The following is an 18,193-nucleotide window of genomic DNA, read 5'->3' as shown; positions in this document are numbered from 1 at the left end:
TTTGGGATTTTTTGCTGTTATTTGAATTCCTTATATATTCTGGGTATTAACCCTTTGTCATATGCATAGTTTGCAAATACATTCTCCCATTCTGTGGGGTGTCTCTTCATTCTTTTTTCCTTAGCTGTGCAGAATCTTTTTAGTTTGATGTAACCTCATTTGTCTATTTTTGCTTTTGTTACTTGTGCTCTTGAGGTCTTATCCAAAAATTCCTTGCTCAATCTAATGTCATAAAGCATTTCTCCTATGTTTTCTTCTTGTAGTTTCATATTTTCTGCTGTAAGATTTAAGTTTTTGATCCTTTTTGTATATGGTAAGAGATAGGGGTCTAGTTTCATGCTTCTGTATGTGGATATCCAGTTTTCTCAGCATCATTTATCACAGAGATTGTCCTTTCTCCTTTGTGTGTTCTTAGTGTCTTTGTCAAAAATCACTTGGCTGTAAATGTGTGGATTTCTGTGTTCTCTGCTCTGTTCCTTTAGTCTATCTGTCAGTTTTTATGCCAGTACCATGCTGTTTTGGTTACTATAGCTTGGTAGTATTTTTTGAAATCAGGTACTGTGATGCCTCCAGCTTTGTTTTGCTCAGAATTTCTTTGGCTGTTTAGGGTCTTTTGTGGGTCCATATGAATTTTAGGATTTTTTTTTTCTATGAAGAATGTTGTTAGTATTTTGATAGAGATTTCATTGAATCTGTAGATTGCTTTGGGTGATATGGACATTTTAACAATATTCTTCCAATCCATGAACATGGGATATCTTTCCACTGATTCATGTCCTCTTTAATTTCTTTCATTAGTGTTTTACAGTTTTCATTGTAGAGATCTTTCACCTCTTTGGTTAAGTTTATTCCTAGGGACTTTATTTTTTTGTAGCTATTATAAATGGGATTGTGTTCTTGCTTTCCTTTTCAGATAGTTTGCTTTTGGTCTATAGAAACATTACTGATTTTCGTATGTTGATTGATAAATAAAAGTAAAATTCTAAGTCTCCAACTGACTGAACAGACCTCCTCTCAGCCAGGGAGACCCCACAGAAACCTTAAAAGCTGAGTGTATGACCAACAAAAGGTGTTGAAATAAATGCCCTGGCCGGGCATAGTGGCTAATACCTGTAATCCCAGCACTTTGGGAGGCTGAGGCAGGCGGATCACAAAGTCAGGAGTTCGAGACCAGCCTGGCCAACATAGTGAAACCCCATCTCTACTAAAAATACAAAAAATTAGCCAGGCGTGGTGGCATGCACCTATAATCCCAGCTTCTTGGGAGGCTGAGGCAGGAGAATTGCTTGAACCCGGGAGGGTGGAGGTTGCAGTGACCCAAGATCATCATTGCACTCCAGTACAGGTGACAGTGCGAGACTCTGACTCAAAAAAAAAAAAAAAAAAAAAAAAAAGCTGAATGCATGACCATGACCTGATGGGAGGTTGGACACACCTCCTTATATCTGCTTCCTCGCTAACAGATATTAAGCGTTCTTCCCTAAGGGCTAAACAGAAACCAGCCCTTTCAGCAGACTCCACACTGATAATGTCAGTTACTAGTTTATCTTCCCAGTTATAGAACAAAGACAATTAATTTTTTTTTTTTTTTTTTTTTGTTTCATGCAACCTCTGCCTCCTAGTTCAATGTTTCCTGCCTCAGCCTCCTGAGTAGTGGTTACAGGACACACCATGGTGGCTAACCGGGGTTTCACTATGTTGGCCAGGCTGGTCTCCAACTCTGACCTCATGATCTGTCCGCCTTGGCCTCCCAAAGTGTTGGGATTACAGGCATGAGCCACCGCGCCCGGCCTGTTGTTATTATTTTTAATAGTTTTGTCTTTTATTCTTCACAGCAAAGATAGGAGTGGTCTATCTATCACAGTTATAATATTAGAGTATTCTAAATTTGTCTGTATACTTAGTTTTACCAGTGAGTTTTATGCCTTCAGATGTTTGCTTGTTACACATTAGCATCCTTTTCTTTCAGATTGAAGAACTGCCTTTAGCATTTTTTATAAGACAGGCCTGGTGTTGATGAATTTCCCCATCTTTCGTTTGTCTGGGGAAGTCTTTCATCTCTTCTTCATGTCTGAAGGATAGTTTTACTGGATGAAGTATTCTTGGTTGGTGTTTTTTTCCTTCTGCACTTTGACTGTCATCTCACTCCCTCCTAGCCTGTAAGGTTTTTGCCAAGAAGTCTGCTGCCAGACCTATTGGAGCTCCTTTACTTGTTATTTGCTTGTTTTCTTTTTAAAAAATTACAATTTAATTTAAGTCTTTTGTAGAAATGGGAGTCTCACTATGTTGCCCAGGCTGGTCTTGAACTTCTGGCCTCAAGCAATCCTCCTACCATAGTTTCCTAAAGTGTTGGGATTACAAGCATAAGCCACCACACCTACCCTATTTGCTTCTCTTCTCTTGCTGGTTTTATGACCTTTTCTTTGTCCTTGACCTTTGAGAATTTGATTATTATATGCCTTGGAGTAGTCTTATTTCGTTAAATTTAATTGGGAACTTTTTACCTTTCTGTACCTGAATATTTATATCTTTCTCTAGGTTTGGAAAGTTCCCTGTTATTATTGCTTTGAATAAATTTTCTACTCCCCTCTGTTCTCATTCTGCACTCCCTCTTGAATGCCAGTGACTCGTACATTTGTTTTTTTTGTTTTGTTTTGTTTTGTTTTGTTTTAGATGGAGTCTTTCACTGTTCACCCAGGCTGGAGTGCAGTGGCACAATCCCTGCCCACTGCAGCCTCCGCCTCCAGGGTTCAAGCAGTTCTCCTGCCTCAGCCTCCCAAGTAGCTGAGATTATAGGCACCAGCCACCACGCCCAGCTGATTTTTTTTTTTTTTTTTTGTATTTTTAGTAGAGACAGGGTTTCACCATGTTGGTCCGGCTGGTCTCGAACTCCTGACCTCGTGATTCGCCTACCTTGGCCTCCCAAAGTGCTGGGATTACAGGCGTGAGCCACCGCTCCTGGCCACATTTCTTCTTTTGACACTACCCCACAGATTCTTTAAGCTTCCTTTTGTTCTTTTTCATTCTTTTTTTGCTTTCCTCCTCTGTATTTTCAAATATCCTGTCTTTGAGCTCACAGATTTATTCTTCTGCTTTATAATTTCTGCTGTCGAGACAGCATTTTAATGCATTTTTGTTTGTTCAATGTATTTCACCTCCAGGATTTCTGTTTGATTTTTTAAATATTATTATTATTATTTACTTATTTATTTATTTTGAGACAGAGTTTTGCTCTTGTTGCCCAGGCTGGAATGCAGTGGCGTGATCTCGGCTCACTGCAACCTCCACCTCCCAGGTTCAAGCGATTCTCCTGCCTCAGCCTCCCGAGTAGCTGGGATTACAGGCACCTGCCACAACGCCCGGCTGATTTTTTTTGTATTTTTATTAGAGACGGGGTTTTACCATGTTTGTCAGGCTGGTCTCGAACTCCTAACCTCAGGTGATCCGCCTGCCTCAGCCTCCCAAAGTTCTGGGATTACAGGCGTGAGCCACCGCACCTGGCCAAGATTATTTTAATCACTTTGTAAAGTTTCTCTCATAGATTTCTGAATTATTTCTCTGTGTTTTCTTGAAGTTTGTTGGGCTACCTCAAAACAACTATTTTGAATTCCCTGTCTTAGATTATACTTCTCAATCTCTTCAAGATGGATCACTGGCACCTTATTTAGTTGGTTTGGTGAGGTCATAGTTCCCTTAATGTTCTTGATGCTTTCCAATGTGTGTCAATATCTGGGCATTGAAGAAATGGATATTTATTCCAATTTTTGCAGTCTGGCCTTGTTTGTACCTGTCTTTCAGAGGGCCTTCCAGGAATTCAAAGGAGCCTGGCTGTTGAGTTCCCTAAGCCTGTGGTCACTGTACCCATCTTAGCACTAGAGGGCACTGTAAGCCTATGTAGCTGGGACTCTGTTATAGACTCCAATGTCCTTGGCCCAGATGGACCTGAGTAAGACCCAGGGAGAGTTCCCACCTCGTGTGGTAATGCTGGCCAGGGCCCTGAACCAGGTGCTGGTTTTGTTGTTGTGGGCTTGGTACTGGGTTCCAAGGAAAAGTTTCATGCATAATTCCGTCTCCTTCCCCAAAGCAGACAGTGTCTTTCTCTGCACCACATTGCCTACAGTTGGAGGGAAAGGTGATGTGGGCAATTCTGCGGCTGCCACAGCTGATGCTATGCAGGGTTACACCTGAAGCCTATGGCCTCTTGGACCAGGGTGGAAATGGGTCATGCCCAAGGCCCAGGCCGCTACCATGCTGAAATTTATTTGGGGCCCAGTGATGTGAGAATCACATTCATCCTGATGGGGTGGTAAATTCTTTCTGGTGCTTAGTGTGGGTCCACAGTCTTTGTCCCTGGGCATAGGCCTGGAATTAGGCTGTGGGGTTTTTTCTGGTTCTGTGTATTACTGTGGCATACTTAGTACTGGGCTCTAAGGCAAAGTCCCATGTCCACTAACCTCTCCTGCCATGTGGACAGTGTCTCTCATCACTACCTAGGGTTGGGGGAGGGTTGGTACAGTTAATATGAGACTGTCCTTCCTGTTATCTTTAATGCATCTTCTTCTTCTTGTAAAATCTAGTACTTCTATCTATCAACTGGTTTTTCTAGCTCTAGCAAAGATATCTTCTTGTGTGGATAGTTGTTCAACTTGATGTTTCTGTGGGGAACTGTCACTGAAGTGTCCTATTCTGCCATCTTGCTGTGCCTCTGTGTTACTGATCTGTTGTTTGTTTGTTTTTTTATTTTATTTTTTTGAGATGGAGTCTTGCTCTATCACTCAGGCTGGAGTGCAGTGGCGCCATCTTGACTCACTGCAACCTCCGCCTCCCAGGTTCAAGCGATTCTTCCTGGCTCAGCACTCTGAGTACCTGGGGCTGGCTACAGGCATGCATCACCCTCCATGCCTGGCTAATTTTTCTTGTATTTTTAACAGAGATGGGATTTTCAATGTTGGCTAGGCTGATCTCAAACTCTTGACCTCAGGTGATTTGTCCACCTCAGCTGAACAAAGTGCTGGGATTACAGGCATGAGCCACTGCACCCAGCCTGTTGTTTGTTTATTTTATTTTTTATTTTTTGAGATGGAGTCTTACTCTCTCACTGGGGCTGGAGTGCAGTGGCGTGATCTCAGCTTACTGCAACCGCCACCTCCTGGGTTCAAGCGATTCTCCTGTCTCAGCCTGCTGAGTAGCTGGGATTACAGGAGCCCGCCCCCACGCCTGGCTGATTTTTGTATTTTTAGTAGAGGTGGGGTTTCACCATGTTGGCCAGGCTTATCTCAAATTCCAAACCTCTAGTGATCTGCCTACCTCAGCCTCCCAAAGTGCTGGGATTACAGGCGTGAGCCACCGTACCCGGCCTGTTGTTTATTTTTTATATGAAATTTAGGATCACCTTGTCTAGTTCAATTGCAGGAACTTGTTACTCTTTTTAATAGGATCATGTGGATTGACTTAGGGAGAAACCACGTCTTATGCTATAGAACTTTCTAACCAAAAACGTACTAGGTTCAAGCTTTCTTTTTATGTTTTTAAAGTTTTCTTCATATGTCTCTCACATTTCTCGTCAGAGTTATTTCTAAGCATTTTAAGTTTTTTGTTACTTTTATAAATAGGTTTTTTCCTTCCTTTATATCTTCTGATTATTTCGTGTGTATTAAAGCTATTGATTTCTGTGAATTAATTTTGCATCTTTTTTTTGGTTGATTCTCTAGACCTGCACTACTAATTTTAGTAGCTGCTAATACATGTACGTATCTTAATTTTTTTTTTTTTTGAGACGGTGTCTCGCTCTGTTGCCCAGGCTGGAGTGCAGTGGCGTGATCTCGGCTCACTGCAACCTTCGCCTCGATCTTCAAGCGATTCTCCTGCCTCAGCCTCCCGAGTAGCTGGGATTACAGGCGCCTGCCACCATGCCCGGCTAATTTTTGTATTTTTAGTAGAGATTGGGGTTCACCATGTTGGCCAGGCTGGTCTCGAACCCCTGACCTCAGGTGATCCACCCATTTCGGCCTCCCAAAGTGCTGGGATTACAGGCGTGAGCCACCACACCTGGCTTTTTTATAGCTTTTGAGCTGAGATAGATATATTTTTGCTATACTAAGGAAATATCCAACTGTTCCTACTTTATAGCATATTCTTATCCAGAATGGGTATTTCAGAGTCTTTGGAGATTATTTCATTCATCCATCCATCCATCTATTTTTGGGCTAATATTGAACTATTCTTGCATTCCTGGAATAAATCCTATAATACATATTTATGATTCTGATACACTATTCTTTTAATGTGTTGTTGGAGTCCACTTATATTTTAGAATTTTGCATCAATATTTGAATTTTTCTGTGGTTTTTGCTTTCACAATATATTCTTTAGGTTTTGTATTACTGTTATACTCCTTTAATAGGAAAGAAAGATGGTAGTTTTCTTTTTCAAGGTTTATGAATAGTTAAAAAAAGTAATAAAAACTTTATACCTATTAAGTTGGCAAAATTTAGGAAGCCAGATGGTGCCAGATTTTGGCAGGACTTTGAGGATATTGGAACCATTATAGGTTCCTATGACTCAGCAATGTTTGCATAGGTTATGAGAGAACGTGTAAGGAATTGTTTATTAAGGCATTATTTGAAGTGGCAATGAGTTGGAGGACATTCGCGAATCTATCACTGAGAAGAATGGATAGGTAAAATGTGGTAGTTGCACACATGAAATATTAATACTATGCAAGAATCGAAATCAACAGATTAAACACCTAGGCAGAATACTGAGTGAAAAACTTTTTTTTTTTTTTTTTTTGAGACAGAGTCTTGCTGTGTCGCCGAGGCTGGAGTGCAGCGGCACGATCTCGGCTCACTCCAACCTCCAACTCCTGGGCTCAAGAAATTCTCCTGCCTCAGCCTCCCCGGTAGCTGGGACTACAGGTGCCCGCCACCATGCCCAGCTTATTTTTTTTGTGTTTTTAGTAGAGACGGACTTTAACTATGTTGACCAGGCTGGTCTTGAACTCCTGACCTCATGATCCGCCCATAAAATGAGATGTATTACTATTTGTAAATTAAACAACATATACAGTATATAAATACAACATATAAAGCAACCACTTTTTGCAAGAACACATACAAACAAAAAGATGTACTCTAAGCACATCAGAATGATATGGGTGGGAGAGTGAAATGGGGATGAAAAGTAAAAAAATTTGAGAGCCGGACACGGTGGCTCATACCTGTAATCTCAGCAGTTTGGGAGGCTGAGGCAGGAGGATTGCTTGAGCCCAGGAGTTTGAGTCCAGGCAGGGCAACATAGAAAAAAAAAAGCCAGGCGTGGTGCTGCACACCTGTAGTCCTACCTACTCAGGAGGCTGTGGTGGGAGGATTGCTTGAGCCTGGGAAGTCGAGGCTGTGGTGAGCTGTGATCATGCTGCCGCACTCCAGCCTGGGTGATACAGCAAGACCCTGTTTAAAAAAAAAAATTCTTTTGAATCATCTTTTAAAGTTTGATATAATAATCCTTTTAAATTGACAAGGCTTGGTGTTTCAGCAGGGGATTCGTTATTTGAAAAACTTCTTCAATGGAAGATGGTCTGTTAAGATCAGGGGTTAGCAAACTATGGCCCTTTGGCCGGATCTGGCCTGCTTCCTGTTTTTGTCAATAAAGTTTTACTGGAATGTAGTCATGCCCATTCATGTACATGTCGTCTATGGTTGTGTTCCCACTACAGTGGCAGAGAGTTGAGTAGCTGCAACTACTCAAATGGCCCACAAAGCCTTAAATATTCAGCATCTAGCTCCCTACAGAAAAAGTTTGCCAACTTTTGGTTTAGATATTTCGTCTCTCCTGGAGCCAGTTTTGATTCTCACTTGTTCATTTCTGTGTATATTGTTATCAATTTCTTTTTCCTGTGATAGTTTCTCAGTCTTTTCTTGCTTCATGGTTAGTAATTTTTTGGAATGTATTTATCTGCTGTTTCTTTCTTTTTTTTCCTTTTTTTTTTTTTTTCATGTAAGACAGGTAATGTGCTGACATAACAAGGTTTGAGAGAGGCACTTCTCAGACATGTATGTGAAAACCCGATCATCATGCTTACGACCTACAAAAGGATCACGTCCGCGGTTTCCTTATGGTTGGATTGAAGTTATGCGTTTTTGGCAAAAAAAAATGCCATAGAAGTGATTTGCCCTTCTCAAGGTTGGGCAAAGAAAAATACAGGATGCTAGTTAAATTCAAATTTTAGACAACAAATAGTTTTATAGTATGAGTATGTCTCATGCAATACCTTATTCTCGGTGCATTGTATCAGAGGTTACCAGATACCGACATGTCCTGTTTCTGCTGATGTGAACTTTGATGTTAAGGTGGTGTTTGGGGGTCTCTCCACTGAATGTTGCTGTATTGTCCTTTATGATTAATGAGCATGGCTGAATGTGGTGGCTCACGCCTGTAATCCCAGTGCTTTGGAAAGCTGAGGCAGGAGGATCAGTTGAGTCCAATATTTTGAGATCAGCCTGGGCAACATAGTGATATGCCATCTCTACACACACACACAAAAGCTATGTTGGTGGTGCATGCCTGTGGTCCCAGCTACTTGGGAGGTGGAGGTGGGAGGATCGCTTGAGCCTGGAGGGGAATGGAGGCTGTAGTGAGCCATGATTGCACCATTGGCCTTGGACAGAGAGAGACCCTGTCTCAAAAAATCTTGGAGACTGGCTGGGCGCAGTGGCTCACGCCTGTAATCTCAGCACTTTGGGAGGCAGAGGTGGGTGGATCATGAGGTCATGAGTTCAGGACCAGCCTGGTCAGTATGGTGAAACCCCGTCTCCACTATACATACAAAAATTGGCCAGGCATGGTGGCACACGCCTGTAGACCCAGTTACACAGAAGGCTGAGACAGGAGAATAGCTTGAACCCAGGAGGCGGGGTTTGCGTTGAGTTGAGATGGCACCACTGCACTCCAGCCTGGGCGACAGAGCAAGACTCCATCCCCCGCAGCACCCCCCCAAAAAAAAATCTTGGAGACTATGGAAAACCCTGTTTTTCCTCAAACTTTCATCCACTGATTTTAGTGTCTACTAGTGTATCTTATCTGTAAAAATTATTACTGTGATATTTTAGTGGCAATTTTGTATTTCCCTCATTCTACATTTATTAATTGGAACTTTTCTCTAAGAAAGTATAGTCCCTTCTTCTGCCACTTAATTTATTCAACTATTTAATTTTTTTCAGTTTGGAATCAGATTCTTTGGGGTATAATTCAATACGTACTGTCATTATTAATTTCATTGTTCAACTTGTTCCAGCTTTAATTATTTGGAGTTCTTTCATCTTGGGTCTTGTGTCCTTTTGACATGCCCTGTCTTTTTTTTTTTTTTTTTTTTCTTTTTGAGACAGGGTCTTGCTCTGTTGCCCAGACACAGTCATGGCTCACTACAGCCTCGACTTCCCTGGGTGCCGGTGATCCTCCCACCTTAGCCTCCTGAGTACCTGGAGTACAGGTGCGCGCCACCACTTCCGGCTACTTTTGTATTTTTGTTTTCTAGACACGGGGTTTTACCATGTTGCCCAGGCTGGTGTTGAACTCCTGGGCTCAAGGGATCTACCTGCCTCAGCCTCCCAAAGTGTTGGATTACAGACGTGAGCCACCGTGTCTGGCCCTTGAGCACTTCTTTAATTGATTTTTTTATTGTTATAATCCATTGGCTTTAGTATATTCATAGAGTTGTGTATCCATCACCAATTTTAGGACATTTTCATTACTCACCTAGTTATTCCCTAAATTCATCATTCCCCAGCCCTTGGCAACCACGAATCTACTTTCTGTCCCCATGGATTTGCCTATTCTGGACATTTCATATAAATGGAATTATACAATATATGATCCTTTTTGATGGCTTCTTTCTCTTAGCATAATGTTTTCAGGATTGTGTTAGTTTCCTAGAATTGCTGTAACAAATTACCACTCACAGAGTGGCTTCAAACAACAGACATTTATGCTCTCATAGTTCTGTAGGCTAGAAGTCCAAAATTTTGGTGTTAGCAGCACCATACTCCCTCAGAAAGCTCCTGGGAGAAGGATCTGCTCCAAGCCTCTTTCCAGGCTTCTGATGGTTACCAGCAATCCTTGGCATTCACTCCCATTTCTATCTCTGTCTTCACATGACATTCTCTCTCTCACTCGCACTCTCTCTCTCTCTGTGTGTGTGTCTGTCTCCCTGTCTGTTTGTCCCTGTGTTTTCACATAGCCTTCTTTTTTTTTTTAATTTAATTTTTTTTTTAAGAGACAGGGTCTCTGTCACCTGGACTGGACTGCAGTGGTGCAATCACAGCTCATTCTTACCTGCAACACCTGACCTCAAGTGATCCTCCCGCCTCAGCCTCTCAAAGTACTAGAATTACCATCGTAAGCTACCACATAACTTTTTTTTTTTTTGAGACAGAGTCTTGCTCTGTCACCCAGGCTAGAGTGCAGTGGTATGATCTTGGCTCATTGCAACCTCCACCTCCTGGGTTCAAGTGATTCTCCTGCCTCAGCCTCCCAGGTAGCTGGGATTACAGGCATCTGCCACCATGCCTGGCTAATTTTTTGTATTTTTAGTAGAGATGGGGTTTCACCATGTTGGCCAGGCTGGTCTCCAACTTCTGACCTCAGATGATCCACTCGCTTCAGCCTCCCAAAGTGTTGGATTACAGGCGTGAGCCACTGCACCCAGCTCCACATTGCCTTCTTATAAGGACATTAGTCATTGGATTTAGGGACCACTCGAATCCAGTACTATGTTATATTAACTTGGTTACATCTGCAAGGACCTTATTTTCAAATTAGGTCAAATTCACGGATAATGGGGGTTCGCACTTCAACATATTTTCAATGGAGACAGTGATTTAACCCACAACAAGGGGTCCTTCATGTTTTAAAATATATGAGAGTTTCATTCCTTTTTATGGCTGAGTAATACTCCATTGTATGAATAAACCACATTTTATTTATCCATTCTTCAGTTGATGGACATTTAGGTTGTTTTCCGCTTTTTGCCTACTAATGAATATTGCTGCTGTGAACATCCCTGTAAAGCTTTTGTATGGATATGTTTTCATTTCTCTTGGGTATGTATCTAGAGTTGAGTTGCAGGATCATAGAGGAACTGCCAGACTGATTTTCACAGTGGCTGTCCTATTTTGCCTTCCCACGAGCAGTATATGAGCAGTGTGTTTCTCTCCGTCCTCACCAAGAGTTGCCATGACCTATTTTTGATTATAGCTGTCCTAGTGGATCAGAAGTAGTACCTTATTGTGGCTTCAGTTCCATTGCCCTGATGGCTAATGGTGTTGAGCATCTTTTCATGTGCCTTTGCCCATTTATATATCTTCTTTGGAGAAATATCTAGTCAGATATTTTGTCTATTTTAAGATTTGGTTATTTGTCTTTTTAAGAGTCCCTTAGCAAATATATATAATTCACAGAAAATGTCCTCCCATTCATCCATTCATTGTGTCTGTTCACTGTCTTGATATAGTGCCCTTTGAAGCCAAAAGTTTAATTTTAATGATGTCCAGTTTATTTTTTATTGTTGTGCTTTGGTTTCATATCTAAGAAACAAGTGCCTAATCCAAGATTACAAAGATTATGCCTATGTTTCCTCCTAAGAGTTTTATGCTTTTAGCTTCCACATTTCATTCTTTGGCCCATTTTGAGTTAATTTTTACATATGGTGAGAGCTAGGGGTTGAATTTCAATCTTTTCCATATGGATATCCAGTTCTCCCAACAACATTTGTTTAAAAGATTATTATTTCCCCCTTTGAATTGTCTTGGCACTCTTGTCAAAGATCAGTTGACTGTAGACATATGGCTTTACTTCTGGACTCCTAATTCTATTCCGTTGATCTACATATCTGTCCTTATGCCAGTAGCACACTTTTTGCGTGTGTGTGACAGGGTCTCGCTATCTTGCCCAGGCTGGTCTCAAACTCCTGGCCTCAAGCGATCCTCCCACCTCAGCCGCCCAAAGTGCTAGGATGACAGGTGTGAGCCATTGCACCCAGCCTCACACTGTCTTCTTTACTGTAGTTTTGTAGTACCTTTAGAAGTCAGGAAGTATGCATCTTCCGACTTTGTTCTTTTTCAAGATTACTTTGACTATTCTGGGTTTCTCAGATTTCCATATGAATTTTAGGATCAGCTTGTCAATTTCTGCAAAGAAGTCAGCTGGGATTTTCATTGGGATTACTTTGATGGATAGATCAATTGGGGGAGCATTGCTGTCTTAACAATATTAAGTCTTTAGCTCTGTGAATATGGGATGTCATCGCGTTTATTTAGGTTTAATTTCAACAATGTTTTGAAGTTTTCAGAGTATAAGTTTTATGCTTATTTTATTAAATTTATTCCTAAGTATTTTATTCCTGTTGACAGTATTATAAATGGAATTGTTTTCACTTCCCTTTCAGTTTCTTCATTGCTATTATGCACAAATAAAATCGATTTTTGTACATCGTTCTTGTCTCCTATACCCTTGCAGAATTCATTTATTAGTTCGAATGGTTTTTTTAAAATAGATTCCTTAAGATATTCTATATGCAAGATCATGTCATCTGCCTTTTTTGTTGTTGTCTTGTCAGTTGTGCTGGCTAGAATTTCCAGTACAATGTTTATTAGTTGTGGTGAGAGCAGATGTCCTTGTCTTACGCCTGATTTGAGGAGGAAGGTATCCATCTTTCACCATTAAGTATGATGTTAGCTGTGGATGTTTGATAGCCGACCTTTATCAGGTTGAGGAAATTCCCTTATATTCCTAGTTTTTTGAATATTTTTATCATGAAAAGGTACTGGATTTAGTCAAATACTTTTTTCTGGTGTCTACTGAGATAATGTTACGGGGTTTTTTCTTTTATTAATATAGTGCATTGCATTGATTTTTGTATGTTGAGCCAGCCCTGTGTTTCTGTGATAAATCCTACTTGCTCATGATGTATGATCTTTTTTATGTGTTGCTAGATTTCAGTTTACTAGTATTTTGTTGAGGATTTGTGTGTGTGTATTCATAAGGGATATTGCTCTATAGTTTACTTGTGATGTCTTTGCCCAGTTTTTGTATCAGGGTAATTCTGGCCCTATAGAATGAGTTGGCAAGTGTTCCCTCCTGATTTTTGGAAGAATCTGGGAAGGATTGGTATTAATTCCTTAAACATTTGGTAGATTTTCCTAATGAAGCTATCTTGAAATTTTCTTTGATCACTAATTTAGTATCTTAAATTTGTAAACAAAATATGCACTAAGATTTTTTTTTTTTTTTTTTTTTGAGATGGTGTCTTGCTCTGTCCCCCAGGCTGGAGGGCAGTGGCGCGATCTCAGCTCACTACAAGCTCCGCTTCCTGGGTTCACGCCATTCTCCTGCCTCAGCCTCCAGAGTAGCAGGGACTACAGGCGCCCACCATGCCAAGCTAATTTTTTTGTATTTTTTTAGTGGAGGCAGGGGTTTCACCATGTTAGTCAGGATGGTCTCGATCTCCTGACCTCGTGATCCACCAGCCTCGGCCTACCAAAGTGCTGGGATTACAGGCGTGAGCCACCCCGCCCAGGCTGTGCTAAGATGTTTTATTTCTCCTTGAGTCAGTTTAACTTTTGAGTCAGTAATTTACATTATTGAATTTGTCGGCATATAGTTCATAGTATTCATTTATTTTTATTTCTTTTTATGGATGTTTTTAAAGCTAAAAATTTCCCTCTGAGCATTGCTTCAGCCATTTCCCATAGCTTGTGACAGGTATTTTCATTTTTAATATAATTTTGCATTTTCTGTTTGTATTTCTTCCTTGATCCAATTGTTGAGAATTTCTTAAACCATTTTTGAGGCCAGGTGCAGTGGCTTATGCTTCAAACTCCTGGACTCAAGGGATTCTCCCGCCCAGCCTCCCAGGCAACTATACTACAGGAACAGTTATCTTTTAAATTATATTTTCTTGTAATTCTGTTATACTCCTCCATCTCCCAGCATATCTTTGATCCATAAAGCATAAAGGATCCATTTTGGTATGTCTGTGAAATGGGTCTCTGATGCAATCTTTTTTTTTTTTTCAGATGGCTGCCCATTTGTCTCAGCAGTACTTATTGATTAATTTATGGATATTTATTTTTGGAAGTCACTATCCAATAATTTTTGGATATTTATTTTTGTACAGCACTGGGAACAGATTAGGTTACCTAGGAATATATTATGGAGTGAGAAAATAGGGCCCAGGCCTGAATTTTGAAAGGATCCCAAAATGTCAACAGTTGAAGAGGATGAATCAACAACAAAAAAAAACCACTCAGAGAGATGAGAAGCCAGGGGCTTCTGGAAGTGATTCTGTCAGTAAAAGGGAGAGACTGGCTAAGTCAAAGCTTGCTGAGAGATTCAGGAAGTGTAGGACAGAAGTTATTCACAAGATCCAGCCACATGGACACCATGGACCTTGGTGACTGCTGTTTGGAGGAGTGACGAGGGCAAATGTTAGATTAGGGTGGGTTCAGAAGTCAGTGAGAAGTAGGAGATGGCAAACAGCGAAACTAGTAGCAAGAAGCTTATCTGTGAAGGGCAGGAGACTGAAGAGGAGGGTTTTAAAGATGAGAGAAGCCGGGCACAGCAGCTCACGCCTGTAATCCCAAAACTTTGGGAGGCCGCAGGGGGAGGATCACTTGAGCCCAGGAGTCTAAGACCAACCTGGGAGGAAGAACTCCGCCTACAGGGAGTTGCAGGGAGTGTTGGGGCAGGGTGAGATCCTGTCTTTACAAACTTTTTTTTTTTTTTTGAGATGGAGTCTGTCTCTGTTGTGCCCAGGCCGGAGTGCAGTGGCACAATCTCGGCTCACTGCAACCTCTGCCTCCTGGGTTCAAGCGATTCTCTCAAGTAGCTGGGATTACAGGCGCCCGCCACCACGCCTGGCTAATTTTTTGTATTGTTAGTAGAGATGGGGTTTCACCATGTTGGTCAGGCTGGTCTCGAGCTCCTGACCTCAGGTGATCTACCGCCTTGGCCTCCCAAAGTGTTGGGATTACAGGCATGAGCCACCGCCCAGCCCCAAAAATTTTTTTTAAAATTAGCCAAGTGTTGTGGCTAATAGGAAAGATCTAGTGAAGAGGAAGAGGTGGGGGCAACAAGTGAAGAGACTGGTGATCAGTAGTGAAAGGCTTCTGACAGGGCAGTGTGAGAGCTAAGCCAGAGGCAGAAGGACCTGCTGTCTGTCACAGCAGGTGAGGAGGAGATGAGGGTGGAGAGAGAACTGTCTTCGTTTCCTCCTTTATTGTGATCAGAGTAGCAGTAGGTTAGAGGTGATGACGGAGGTAAGATGGTGGGTGCCTGTGAGTTCCTCTGTTGTTGAGGAGCTTGCTGAGGTGGAGGTGTGGTGACCACATTGCAGATCCAGAGGGTCACCCCATCTAATCCCCAGTTAGGACCTTTAGCTTGACTGCTGCACCTGGGGTGGGGGCCAAGCGTTCAGCGTTTCATAGCCCATTACTTTTCCTCCCATCCCATCTTCCACATTTATTACCTCGCTAAACCCCCTCTAGCCATGGCCTCATTCCTGTTGCCCTGGTGGTGCAGAGAGCCTCTCATGCACTGATCCCTGGTACCCCCTAGCTTGGAAGGCTGGCAGAGCACCCCATACTCTCAGGCCCAGGTTGTTCTGATCCCTGTTGGAACTCTCCTGTAAGCAGCCTCTGCCTGTGGCTTAGAGGGGGAGCAGAGATCGTCTAGACACCCATTTCTATTGCGGTAGTCTTCTTGGGGGGACGTCCAGCCTCTTGTATTCTCATCTGGGAAGACCTTTGCAGTTGAGTCATCCCACTGGAAGCTGTGAGATGCAGTTCAGAGGCAGAGGAGATAATTCTGTGCTTGCCTTCTGGCTCTGTCCTGAGTATCTTCTCTTCTGCAGGGGCACACAAACTTGCCTGATTCCAGGGATGTATGGATAGGGGATGAGCGAGGAGGCCATTCTGCAGGGAGAAAGAACTCCGCCTACAGTGAGTTGCAGGGAGTGTTGGGCATAGCCAGCTGCCTGGTTTGGGGACTTGGGGGCTGATGGCTGCTAGATCTTAGTGAGTCACTGGTCTGCGGGAGAGCTGTTGCTGTCCGGAGACCCTGATGTTCAGTGCTATCCCAGGGCCTCCACCTATTTCTTGTAGGCCGCAGAGCCTCCCTGGGCAGTTGCTGCTGTTCACCATCCAGTCTGTCCAGCTTGGGGACCTGCTTTTCCTCTTCCTACCAGGATTTGGCCAAGCATGTCGTGGACACTTCTATGGCTGATGTGAGTAACTGCTCCCACCCATCCCCATCATTCCTTTACCCAGACCTCTGCTGGGTGTGCAGGAAGAGAAAGTAGGAAAAAAGCTGGGCAGATGAGGAGCCCAAGGCTTGTGGGCATCTTCAGTGGTTCTTCATCTTGAGAAAAGGGGAATTCGGGTCAGGCACAGTAGCTCATGCCTGTAATCCCAACATTTTGGGAGGCTGAAGCAGGAGGATCACTTGAGGTCAGGAGTTTGAGACCAGCCTGGGAAGCATAGCAAGACCCTGTCTCTACAAAAAAATAAAAACATTAGGCCAGGTGTGGTAGCTCACACCTGTAATCCCAGCACTTTGGGAGGCTGAGGTGGGAAGATTGCTTGAGTCCAGGAGTTCAAGACCAGCCTGGGCAACATGGTGAGACCCTGTCTCTACCAAAAAATACAAAAAGGTAGCTGGGTGTGGTGGTGTGTACCTGTAGTCCTAGAGACTGGGAGACTGAGGTGGGAGGATTGCTTAAGCCCAGGAGGTTAACGCTGCAGTGAGCTGTGATTATGCCACTCCATTCCAGCCTGGGTAACAGAGCTAGACTCTGTCTCGAAAAAAAAGAAAAGAGGAATTTAGCAGATGCAGGCCAGACTGACTAACCCAGGGGCTTAGTTTTTACTGTGCCTCCTAATTTGGGTGTGGCCATTGTGTCCCCAGGTAATGGCTGCTTGTTCGGATAATTTGCACAACCTCTTCAGCTGCCAGGCAACTGCTGGCTGGAAGTAAGTTTGTGTAGGGTCCTTTGTACAGTGCCTGTCTTGGTCCTAAGCTTGTCACCCTGCTTGGCTTCTCTCCTCCTTTCCCTTACCTGGATTCCTCAAGTCTTCACTCTGAGCCCCTCCTTGGTGACCCTTAGAGCCCATTTTTGACCGCTTCCTATTTTCTTCTTGGTGTGTCCCCCCAGCTATCAGGGTGAGGAGCAGGCGGTGCAGCTTTACTACAAGGTGTTTTCTTCCACTCGGCATGGCTTCCTGGGGGCAGGTGTGGTGTCCCAGCCGCTGTCTCACGTGTGGGCGGCTGTCAGTGACCCCACTCTGTGGCCCCTGTATTACAAGCCCATCCAGACAGCAAGGCTGCATCAGCAAGTGACCAACAGCATCAGCCTGGGTGAGCCCAGGGAAGGAAGGCTTCCACGGGGCCTGGTTTCTGGTGTGCCCAGTAGGGTCTTGCTGGGGGATAGAGGTGGAGGGTTGGAGGCAGCCCTCTTGGGAGGCCAGGTACTCAGGTTACCTTGATTGCTCAGCCTAGGTTGAGCTAGGTGTCAAGTGATGGGGTGATGGGGGGAGGGCTCCCTGACCAGGAAGGCTTTAGGACTAGGTCTGTCCATGGGCCTCCTGACCTTCCTTATCCCTGTCCCTCCAGTGTACTTGGTGTGCAACACCACCCTGTGTGCATTGAAGCAGCCACGGGATTTCTGTTGTGTCTGCGTGGAAGCCAAAGAGGTGCCTGCCTTGGTGGTAAAGACGTTGTGGGAAGAACTTGGGCTGAAGTGTCGTGAGAAACAATCTATGTGGGCCTCAGGTCCTCTAGGGGAAGGAGGGCAAATTGGGGCTGGAGCCAGGGTAGGGGTGGCTCGAAGGCTGGCCCAGTGTTGCCTTTCACCATACTGTCTACACGGGAGCCTGTTCCTGTTTTGTCCACACTACACAGGCGGGACTCCCGTTTCCCTCTGTCCCCAGGGTCACCTGTCTGTCATGGCAGCCCAGTCTGTGTATGATACATCCATGCCAAGACCCAGCAGAAAAATGGTTCGCGGGGAGATCCTGCCCAGTGCCTGGATCTTGCAGCCCATCACTGTGGAAGGGAAGGAAGTCACCAGAGTCATCTACTTGGCCCAGGTGATAAATCCTTTGCAGCTGGTCTCACAGCACAGGCTGACTTGGTCCCACAGCCC

The 18,193-nt window shown here is 43.5% G+C and overlaps 1 protein-coding gene and 1 non-coding gene across 4 annotated transcripts in view; one reads left to right on the top strand and one right to left on the bottom strand.

Annotated features, from left to right (window-relative positions):
• The window catches only part of STARD9 (StAR related lipid transfer domain containing 9), a 149,491-nt gene that overhangs the window by 128,487 nt on the left and 2,811 nt on the right, over nt 1-18,193 (top strand). For 2 of the 3 annotated variants that reach the window (XM_058427310.1, XM_058427311.1), the window contains exons 27-32: nt 15,905-15,992; nt 16,155-16,276; nt 16,957-17,021; nt 17,204-17,406; nt 17,662-17,756; nt 17,979-18,137. In XM_058427310.1, the coding sequence (XP_058283293.1) occupies nt 15,905-15,992; nt 16,155-16,276; nt 16,957-17,021; nt 17,204-17,406; nt 17,662-17,756; nt 17,979-18,137 (732 nt within the window). The remainder of the gene's footprint in view (nt 1-15,904; nt 15,993-16,154; nt 16,277-16,956; nt 17,022-17,203; nt 17,407-17,661; nt 17,757-17,978; nt 18,138-18,193) is intronic. The other variant, XM_032176011.2, reaches the window with a different exon arrangement.
• Nucleotides 7,995-8,095, bottom strand: LOC116482823 (small nucleolar RNA U13). Its single transcript, XR_004252084.1, has one exon. It is a non-coding gene; the product is annotated as a small nucleolar RNA U13 (small nucleolar RNA).

Source organism: Hylobates moloch, unplaced genomic scaffold (assembly GCF_009828535.3).
Source record: "Hylobates moloch isolate HMO894 unplaced genomic scaffold, HMol_V3 SCAFFOLD_14, whole genome shotgun sequence".
Classification (NCBI taxonomy): Eukaryota; Metazoa; Chordata; class Mammalia; order Primates; family Hylobatidae; genus Hylobates; species Hylobates moloch.
This window is presented reverse-complemented; position numbering and strand designations above follow the sequence as displayed.